This window comes from Falco naumanni, chromosome 1, assembly GCF_017639655.2.
Source record: "Falco naumanni isolate bFalNau1 chromosome 1, bFalNau1.pat, whole genome shotgun sequence".
Classification (NCBI taxonomy): Eukaryota; Metazoa; Chordata; class Aves; order Falconiformes; family Falconidae; genus Falco; species Falco naumanni.
Genome location: NC_054054.1, coordinates 70,881,358 through 70,892,671, shown reverse-complemented (window position 1 = coordinate 70,892,671; position 11,314 = coordinate 70,881,358). Strand labels below are relative to the sequence as shown.

The following is an 11,314-nucleotide window of genomic DNA, read 5'->3' as shown; positions in this document are numbered from 1 at the left end:
ACATTTTTTTTTTCTGCACTCTACCTGTGGGATACATCCTACTCATTTTACTGAGAATCCAACTTTCTAACCAGAACTTGGGGGAAGTCTTCAGATGTTCAGTAGTCTAAAACAGTTGGGTAAGAAAATAAGCTTTTTCTTAGTAAAGAACTGACCTTGAATTGTGAAAAGAGTCGTTCTTCTCTTACACAGATGGTCTTCTGTCCAAAGCAAAAGAGAGCAGCAAGTGCACACGCATGTGCCTGCATGCACTTCTGCAACTGAGCCAGCAAGAAAGGGAAGAGTGCTTAAGTTCATGCACATTTTTATTGAGTAGTAATATAAAATGCTTCTTTCATTGTTACAAGTGCATGCTTTGATTGCCAACATTTCGAAGTCAAATTACAAAGGCAAGGCTGTAGGCTGTAGTGAATTACTTGGGCACTTATACAATTGTTAAAAAATATTAATGGACTGTTTTGTTTTGTTTCTTTTTCTTTTTTAGAATGAACCAGTTGAAACCCGTAACTGATATACAAAGGGAAAAAAGTGAAAAAATTACACATTTTGTGGCACATGACAGAACAGAACAAAATGACTAAACCATTATGACATTAACAGTTATCATGCATTTAGAATTCCACATGTAACTACAAACTTATTTAAATTTCACAAGGTTTGCTAAACATGCTACCCATCTATATGTGCACTGACAAGCTTATGTTAAAAACTTTAAGAATACTCTCCCCTTAGATTTTTCAAAGCTTTTTTTGATTACAAAATTTCAAAGGCATTAAGCATTTTTTTTTTAGAGAATATAAAGTACGCCAGTATACATACATTTCCAGTATAAGTCAGACCACTAAGCGCATTACAGTCCCATACAGGCCTATACAGCCATTTTTTCTTAAAAAACATGCATAGGCAGATTTTTACAGAATATAGATGCTTTTCACTGCACTTAATATGGTGTCTTGTTCACTATACTTAAAAATGCACCACTCATAAATATTTAAATTCAGCAAGCCACAACCAAGACTTGATTTACCAAAAAAACCCAGAAAACCCCCCAAACCAAACCCCCTAAATATAAACAGAAAAAAAAGAGAAATATGTTATCATTATTCCAGTTTTTTTTTTAAACAAAGAAAAGGATAATTGCTGCCAAATTAGTAAGATAAGTGTTATATTTAAAGAAGGGCATTGAAGCACACTAAAGAAACCTGAGGTAAGCATAATCTGTACAAAATTAAACTATCGCTCTCTCGCTCTCTCTCACTCTCTCTCTCTTCATCTTTTTTTTTTTTTTTTTTTGGCATTTTAAACAAATTTCCAACATTCTTTTTTTTCTTTTTTTTTTCTATATTTTTAAAGACTGCCTAATTTATCTCATAGCCATTGTCTGACAAGAGTAGCAAAACATTATCAATAAATAGTCCTTATTTAGTTTGTACATTTTGTTAAAAATGTTCTGATGTTGTCCATGTTTAGTGCTGCAACTGTAAACGTACAATAGTTAGTAAGAAATTAAACAAAGTTTTCATGTCCAGTAACATAATAAAAGGCCTTTCAGTAACATACCTAGACGTTCCCAATGCAGTAGGAAAACACGTTCATTCCCCTAACTTTGCAATATATACCAGCATGAGCTCTCATTTTTCTACAAGCATTTTAAAGGCATATCCAAAGGAGGTGTCTCTCCCCCACCCCCCCTCCCACCAAATTAAAATTGACGATCTCTTCATAGATGATTTTTGTAAACTGAATCCAAACCTGGCCCCCAGAGCAAGTAAGCTATTATCAGAGGCAAGAACATCCCACTGCTGATGTGCAGCAACCCCATCGCGCCCTGCAGCTCAACCCCCCTCCCAGACAGTGGTCACTGAATATTGCTGCTATTACTGCCGTTGCTGTCCATGCCATTAGTCTCTGTGGAGATTGCCTTGTTGATGGAGTTAAGGTTGGCATCGGATGGCACGTCTCTGCGTGGAGGCATTCGCTCATTAATTCGATCTAAGCCTTTGGCCTCCTCGAAGCTAGTGATCTTATGCTGGGGTGAAAATCCTTTGATAGCTAAATAAAGGATTATTAAAAAGTAAAATTAGCAAGGTAAAACTCTCGGCAGCTTTTCCCCCAACTTATCAATGAGTACGAAAGTCCTTCTTTGCGAAGGCGACAATGAGAAGATCTGACAACATGACCGACTCCTTACCGTACTTAGAAAGAGCTGGGGGTTAACTACCACTGTGTCTTGCAACACAACTACTTTTTTCAACAGGATCAACTTACAATATTTTGTTTGTTGCCCACTGGGGTTCAGCTTAAAAAGCTAAGAAGCTGACAGGAAACTACAGTTTGCAATCAGGAACCATGTTTAGAGCACAGCCGTGAGCTGGTGGGTTAGCATTTGTCATCATCACTTACAGCCTTAAAGACAGTGTGCCTCGCCGTAACATCTTCATCAGGCAGAACTCCCATTTGACTTTCAAAGACCAGGGGAAAAAGTGCTGGCCAGTTACAGGTGGTGATGATGCGGAGAGGCCAGTTTGCGGGATATACATTAAAGCTATGGGAAATCTGGGGTGACCCTGCAACAGGTTTGCCTTGTGCTCTCAACACAGGCAAGCTGCTTGTTGATCACTCAGGGCAGTTATCCTCCCCGACACGTCCCTGGACTTCTAGAAAGCAGCTTGAGTGAAACAGCAGTAATGCCGTGCAGCACAGACCAAGGATATCGCAATTTTGGCACATTTGTACAATTTAACTTTGGAAACACACTGACAAACGACCAAAGTTCCAACTGAAGCTGAGGACTTTTCATCTGCTCTTCAGCAGCAACATTGATGAGGCCACACCAACCTCAGAAGGCAGCCACAGGCTGGGGACCGTATCTTTAGAGTGTGATTTTTATTTTATTTTGTTCTCTCTTTAATTGAAGAGTTGAAGATCTTTAGATTTAAAGCAAAAGAGAAAAAAGCACTGTAGGCAAACAGCAGGTCACAGCTCCATAGACAGTATGTCATAGCCTTCTGTGTGTTATTCTCTGATCTGCACCAAATCAATGCGCTGCACTTCCAGAACGGACACTTTTGATACACCACTATCTTAACATGCCACAGAGCAGAAATGGTGTGTTAGTACCAGGAAACTGTAAACTCCCTGGGGAGAAAATGGTAGGGGAGTTTCAAAGATCAAATTCAGTATTGCTTCCCTCCCTTTATCTTCTTTACCCCAAAGTACTCCTGCTCTCCTTCCAATACGCAGTCCTGATTCTGGACAAGCTGGTAACTTCCATTAAAAAAAATAAGTGAACAAACCCAAAACCCTAGAACATCCCTGGTACCAATCTACCACTCCTTGCATTTTGGGGGGAGCGAGGAAAGTGTTTCCCATGCTGATATTTTTGCCAATCGTTCCCGTGAAAATGGATAGATCCTGTTTGCCTCAGGATGTAGTTCCTTAGCCAGTTTCACAAATGTTATATTGAAACTTTGTGAAGTGCATGGGTTTTAACATGTATTATACTTCAACTCAGAAGAACAACAACAACATAATGGTGATTAGTTAAGTGAGCAGGGATGGAGCAGTGAAAACAGAACAGGCCCTACAGTGAGTTTTTTCAAGGTTTTGGGTTTTTTTATTTCTTTTTTTTTTTTTAACTTTATCTTCTATCACAAAAATGAAGATGTCTAACAAGCACCCAGGCCAATCCCTTAAAGCAACAGTTTAATGGATGGCCATGCTGACGCTGAAACACTTTCTGCATCCTGGAGCTTGCCCGTAGCACAGCCCAGCTGCTGTTACCGAGCCCTGAATCAAACTGCAGAGGAACAATTGGTACAGGGTGAAACATTTTCTCCATCATTTTCTTCATCTACGTAGACTAGTCATTACGACTATGGTTACGGTGTCTAACTAGCAATGATGGCAAATCAAGAATCAACTAGAAGGGTGCATATTGCTAGAATGGGGACGTTCAATCGATTGTGTTTCAAGCTGACACGGTATCGTCTGTAATACTGAGGAAGGTGCTCTGCTGTAGTTGCTGGTCAGACAATGAGGATTAGCAGTTTACATTGAGAGTATACTAAAACACAACACAGTCACAGAAAATCACAGAAAACAGCCAAACTGTCAACAAGAATGCACACTGCAGATTAGAGATTGCCGATAGGAATAGATAATTCCAACATAAATAGCAGCTTACTCACTGCTATTTAGAAAGCAGTTGTATTTTCTCTTACTTGTTTGTTCTGTAATTTTATTCACTGCTTTACAAAAATCAAAAACAAATTCAACTGGCCAAAAGGGCACATCTTACCAACAGACAGCAATCATCAGATTTGTTTGTTTGGTGTTTTTTTTTTAACTAAAAAAAAATACCCACAGAAAATTTGAGGGGCAAGAACAAAATACAACTGAAGAATTTTGTTTTAAAGGGGAATTCTGAAAACTCTTCTTCCAAAACTTTATAATGCTGAATGAATATTGTGCCTTTTACATTGCAATACGTGATTACTTAGGCTTCAACCATAGCGCTAAAAATTGCTTAAGGGTTAAATTAGGGGTCTGTCAATAAAGCACCATAGTTTTCAATACTAAACATTCGGAAATCTTCTGAGGCAGCCAGTGACTTTATATTTGTAGATAAAATGGTGCTAGTGTTAATGGTTGCTCTAATGTAAATATCCAGTGTGTAAACTGCCACTACCAGAAGAAGCAGACATCTTGCAGACAAACGTCTCATGTTGTTTTACTTTTAAAGAGAAACAGAAACATGCTGAACTGTAACAAAAGACGAATAATTTTTTTTTTTACTAGTGACCTAAAGAAAAGAAACAAACTGAAGGAAAAAAGAAAAAGGGAAAACCAAAATGAACAAAAAGAGAGAATACTCATAAAAAGCTGTGTGTTTTCCTTGACCAGGGATTCCTGAGGATAGTTTGAGGCAGAGACAAGACCCTGCCTCCAGCACACAGCTTTTGAGCTATGCGTCACAGAGCATTTACGAGCTGCTGCCGAGTTATGACCCATGAAATCCAAGTCCCCTGATCTCCTCCTGTGGCATTACTCAGTGTGTAGTTCAACATACAGGAATTCCAACGTGATTGTAACTTTCAGAAAGAAAAAAACACCACAACAGCAGCAACAGAAAAAAAACACCAAAAAATATTTTCCCCTTTAAAGCAATTACATTTTGGTTAATACCGAGCCACAATTGTTAGCCCAACACCCACACAATCTGTACAAGCTACAGCAAAATGAATACACCCAGCAGAGCCCTTATCTGTTGTGGCACCAACAGAAAGGGGACTGGCCAATTTACCTTCATCAGCCTCAATAGCCTCAACAGTAGCTGAAGAGAAGAAAGGGGTAGCAAAACGAATGAGAAAAATGAGCAGAGGATTTTAACTCTAAGAACAAGTCAGTGAATAGCAAAGGAGCTACAACACTAATGTTACTGTAAGTGCTGGATTTTGGCAAAACAGACAAACACAGAAATGCTTACACAAAAACAATAATTTGCAGACTGAATTAAGCTACAGTTTGTTCTGAAGCAGAAGTTTCACAAACTAAAAGCTTTTAAAGACACAGTTGAGAAGTTTTCTTTTGACTCAAAAGAACTACAAAATTAAAATGTCTTCCATATTCCACACCTGACCTGAAAAGGTCATTGTGTAATTCTCCCAGCTTTGAATAAGAGCAGTTTGATTTGCCCTGTCAAAAGAGAATGAAAAATGGCATAAAGCCATCACACAAAATTCATACCACTTACAATGTCAGTTTGAAAAGTGTTAGCCACCAGTACAAGGTAAGGGAGCCACATATACAACTTTTTAGAATGACTTTTTCCTCTCTTCTGACTAAAAGAAATGTCCCCTCAGCATAGGACAGTTTGCTCAGACAGCTTTGCCTTTGCTTGCAATCTCACCCAGTCTGCTCCACCTGTAAGCATCCTTTTTGTCAACCCAGTCTCTGAAAAAAACTTTCTAGTATTATATTTAAATCAATGGACACAGGTACAAGATTGAAAGCTGTTGGACCTCCAAAATGGCAAAGCCTGGTCAGAGAGAGAAAAGCTTGTAATCAGGAGGTTGCTGCAGTGTTATGAATACCATCAATCACTGTTTTGAAATCATTCATTGTTCTTAAAGACATAATTTCATTTCAATTCTACCCATCAGATTTGGGATGATTTTTTTTCTACAGTCGGAGATTTACAAGCTGATGCAAATCAGCAAATGCAATCCAATATAGCAATGGTACTGCTCAAATATTTAAAAAGAAATTATGATTTCCAAGAACTTCTCTGGTTTAGAGAACAGCTCAAGAAGCCAAGTTTTTAGGAATTCCTCTTTTCTTTTTTTGTCTTATTATCCCCTACATAAAAGCTTTCTTCATCCTCCATAAAATCCAAAGCAAATTTTTTTTTTTTTTTTTTTTTACTTAGGACGTTAAATATTAATTGAGATCAACACTAAAATATGTATGCTACTATCTTGCTGCATAGGGAAGTAAGAGGATCTAACCCACATGCACCAAGGTAAGCCTATGTGCCTCTCAAGCTACAGAGCAAGAGAGACGGCAAAAAATCAGGGAACGAAACCAATGCAAACTTAAGAGAAAACACCATAACTAGGATGAGAAATGAAAATGAATAACCAAATCCAAACCAGCACTGACACAGTAGAAAAAAAAAAAGATGACTAATATGTATACTTCCACAACAGAACATAGTACTCTTATTTTCTGTTAATACATATGGTAATATGAATGTGTGTTTAACAGAAACTATGTAAAATTCAGGTTATTTGGTAAATGGGGTACTATGTGTTAACTAATACAGAAGCTTGTGTATAGCAGTATTTTACTGAGCCAGAATACTGCAGTATGAGGAGATTTTCCCTTTAGCCATTGTGACAAAAACTTTAGGCAACTTTCTCAAATTAATTTCTTTCCCTAATATTTTTTCAGGGCAACAATAGCAGTTTCCTCGGACCAAATTTTCTGACAAATATTAAGCAACTATTATGGAGAAAAGTCTAGGTAAAAACCACAACCCCACTAAGAAAGGTATCCTGTGGAATCATATTGCAGCATTTTCAATGCAGAATGTTACTATGTCTGTAATACACAAGTCATCAAAAAGAAAAAAGGCAAGGGGGGGAAAAAAAGAGGAAAGAAGGTTTACCACCGTATACCTGAATCTTCTACATAAAAGAGATAGTAAAGGGGAAAATACAGAGAAAGAATGCTCCAGGAAGGAAACAGGAAAACAAGAGGCTGAGACTGTGTTAAAGGTTGTAAGGCATTTCTATTTCTTACACCTACTGCCAACAGAACCTCAATAAGTGAGAGACATTCTTGTGTGCCTGCAATATACTCTGCAGCAATACACACAGGAAAAAAAAAAAAAAAAAAAGGAGAGCTTACAACAGTAAATTAAATACTTTGCAGCTCCTTATTCCAAAAGGAATATTTCATCAAAAGCAGCCCTACTACAGACTTACAGATTTCCTGTAACAAGAAGCACTTGGTATAAAACTGAACTGACAATCTGTATTGTGTTTGTGTACAAGGCAAATGTGGTGTTTGCAAGAGCCTCCCTTCACTTGGGCTTAAATCAGAATGAAATTATTCTCATGCTGTCACCTAGAACTGCTAGGAGAGAAAATCTAATTCTAGAGCTATTTTCCATTGGTGATTCTCTGTGAGGAAGAACAAATCAGATAAAATGAGTGTCATTATCTAAGCTGCACCTTCAGTACTCCATGTATCAAAGGCTGCTCTTAAAAAAAACCAAAACAAACAGAAAGATGCTGTAAACTGTGGAAAGAGTGCATCTCACATGCAATGCTGATCTACCATTCTGAACAATTGATTTTCAGGGACCTTTTGCCCCTCTCTTTCTTTGAAAATCTGTGGCATGTAATGAGTCTTGAGAAGTGGCCTTACATGAACTGCTCACAAATGCTCCAGCACAACAAACCGCCTCTTTTATTCTGTCCTTTATTTTTTTCAGAGAAGACTGCAGTTAATTTTCTTGGGTTCTGCAGTTGAAAAATAATTGTTTTCTTTTACACATAATGACACACACAGGCAAACACGCTTACCGCTTTGCAGTGTTTGTTTTCCTCCAGAAAGCACACCACTGGGCAGCATTCCTGTTGGAGTCAAACCTTTCAGTGTCAGAACACTTTCACTCTCTTCTCTGCAGAAGGAAGGAAAAAAAAAAAAAAAAAGACACCCCAGATGTAAACAATTGTCTCTTTTTTTAAAAAAAACCAAAAACACAGAACACCTTTTAGACACCTTAAGCTACACCTGCCCTGCAATGATCTGGTTTTCTCCTCACCAGGACAGGCTGAATATCTGGTGATAACACCAGCACCAGTGCAGTTACACTGCTGTGTAAGTGGTTCACCTTTGCACCACACCATACACAGACTCCCACTATAGTTAATATTCTAATCTACATCTATGAAACAACATACGACATAATTTTTGAACATATACATATAAACCCACAAACTCGTAAGGAGCAGTTATTGCCAACAATGTATTTAGGTGTCTTACACCATGTGGTCCAAAATCAACTTAAAATGTTTTGCTTTTGTCTGCGCTAGCAGTCAGGTGCATTATTTATTAATGACCACCAGCCATTTAAAAAAAAAAAAGGCAGCTAAAAGTTCATTAAAATTAATAAGCAGTTCCACCCTTACCAGCACTATTCTTAATAGTTTTGTATGCTAAAAATGATACTGATTCAAGAAAAATGTTCTAGGAAATCTAAATATATTTTACTGGTCTTCAAATACATACAGTTTTTAATATATGGCTAGAGGAGTACAACAGCTCTATCCAGATAAGCCATTAAACACAGCTTTCTATGAGCTGTAGTGCTATCTGTGATGACATACTTTCTCAGCAGCAAACCTGACACCAGTTCTTTAAGAGAAATCTATTTTCAAAGTGCTTTACTTTGAAATACATAACGACATTAAGCTGGAGGAAGCAATCACAAAGACAGAATTTAGTTCCACATTCGCTTGAGGATAATGTGGTTTTGTCTATCAAAACCATCTCTCAGCAATTCTACTACTTAAAATTTTCTTTAGACCTATGTGCCCTGAATTACTCATGTATTTCAAACAACTCTTGTTTACCTACTACATATACTCTTCGAGTTCTATTTTTAGCTTAAAAACAATTCTCCTTGTACATGCTTTTCTTTGTGTCATAGTCAAAATCAAATTGTGACTGTTTTCCTTGTAGGTTTCCTAAGCAATTAGAACTAATGTGACAGCCAAATATTTCCAGAATTAACACAGCACTTTCATCATCTGGAGTTACACACCAAAGTTTTTGGTTTCTCTTGATCATTTGACCCTGCAAGCAATTGCATAATCTGCATTTTCAATTCTGTCCATTTTATCTCTCTCTCTTATTTTTTTTTTTTTTAATTAAACCATAATGGCACTTCTAGCCTCATCTTCATAGGATAAATTTATTCACTGTATTTTTATTATCTTTAAACAGCATATTCCCATGAAACCTCTATATCACAAATTTCAAGATTATTTTTTTTAGCCTTTGGTGTTCCTTAGTTTCTATCTGATGTCCTTCACTTACATTCTAAAAAAAGGCAAACAAACTGATTAAACATTTTATTTACCTCCCTCCTGTCTAAATATACCCAAAGAAAAGTCAGACTTAAGAAACAAAGTTGGAGAGAGGCAATGACAGGGAATTGTGAAGTCTTCCACTGAGTTTATGCCAATCTTTCTATTGTGGCTATTCTCAGCAAAGCTCATTTATAACCTTTGAAACTCCATACAAAGCTAGTTTGATACCTAACTTTGAGACTAAAGTGGCTGAAATGACCTCAGTTTCACATTCAGGTTACATCCTTGAGGAAAGTGGCCACTCCAGTTTGGAGAAGAGACATTCGACTGAGTCCTTTGAAGGTGGTCAAGATCACGTGCTGATCATTTGGAAAGGCTTTTCAAGAATTAGTGAAATCAGTTTTGTAAACCAGCAATGACTCTAACAGGAACTTCAGAGGTTTCTGAAACAGGTTAGTTTAGATGATGGTGCCACCACAGCCTTTGCAGGATTACACACAATTATCAGACACTCGTGTGTTATGTGTGGATTGTGCTGCCAAGACCAAAAATGTAACTCAGGCTTTCCTATAGACACAGAATTTGCAAGATTAACCTCATCTAATTTTTGCTGCCTAGAAGCCTGGCACCTTAGCTGAGGAGAATCAACCTTTTCCAGCAAAAGAGAAAAGGTACTCCCAGGGGAGCAATGATGGCTGGGATGAAACGTCACTCGTTCTCCTAGAAGACTGGTCTGCCAAACTGCCCATTGGAGGTATCTGTTTATTTGCTGACTACACCTCTGACCACAGTAAGGATGCACTGTATTTGCTGGTTAAAGCTAAGGGAGAAGAAATATACTCTTCATCTTCAGTCCTTCCTGCAAAGTTTTAAGGTCCATCAGTAACCAAGAACTGTAAAAGCAGCTTCACTGAGTCAACCTGTGGCTTCTCCTCTACCAGAAACAGTCCATTCTGGTCTTCTGGAGATGCTGGGATGCATGTGGTAGGGGTAAACAAATCACCTCATGAACAATTCTGAGATGAATTTGACCACTTTTCAGGGAAGATCAAGACTGATTTTCATCAGTGCTTAAAATACTGATTTTCATGAAATAATTTAAGAGGGCTTACAGTTTCAAACAGTGCTAAAACCCTAAGTTATGAGGCTTATGCGTATCACTTTAGACAGGACACATGCAAGAATTATCCTGTACCCTTCTTCCATCCCTGAAACCATTGAAAAGCTTCAGCCCCATAGTCCCCTTTGAAAAAGTCTTTGACGTATAGGTGACGTCAATCACCTGCAAGTAATCAAAACCCAGATATATCAGCTGAGCATCTAATTTCAGGACTTTCTGCCTATTAAAGTCTGCTTTTTGTTGAATTAATCCTACATTTCAAAAAGTGCTCGACAACAAAATACAGCAGATCCAGAACCTGCAGTTCAAGGTTATGGTAGAAAGCCAGGTTTCCCCAAACTGTTTGCTCAACTATCATCAGAGAAAACTAATCGTGCTGTTTTACGAAGGTGGTGGCAATGTCAGCTCCAGGCTCTGTGCCAGACTTGGTACAGAGGAGCAGGTGGAAACATTTGATTGCTCCCCCGCCTTGTTTAAGGAAAAGGCATGATGCCAACTTCTCTTTTTTTTTATGGATACCACTTTGAAGTAGTTTGTGCATCACTAGTAATTCACATATAACACTTTGGGAACCCCAGGTAAAAGTCCT

At 37.9% G+C, this 11,314-nt stretch overlaps 1 protein-coding gene across 2 annotated transcripts in view; it reads right to left on the bottom strand.

The window, feature by feature from the left end:
• Window positions 1-287: 287 nt before the first annotated feature.
• PPP3CA (protein phosphatase 3 catalytic subunit alpha) overlaps window positions 288-11,314 on the bottom strand; it is a 195,828-nt gene continuing 184,801 nt past the window's right edge. Inside the window, exons 12-14 of one of the 2 annotated variants that reach the window (XM_040598681.1) lie at window positions 8,094-8,191; window positions 5,306-5,335; window positions 288-2,052 (exon numbers count right to left, since the gene is read on the bottom strand). In XM_040598681.1, coding sequence (XP_040454615.1) covers window positions 1,859-2,052; window positions 5,306-5,335; window positions 8,094-8,191 — 322 coding nt within the window. In that variant the 3' untranslated portion in view covers window positions 288-1,858. The remainder of the gene's footprint in view (window positions 2,053-5,305; window positions 5,336-8,093; window positions 8,192-11,314) is intronic. The other variant, XM_040598690.1, reaches the window with a different exon arrangement.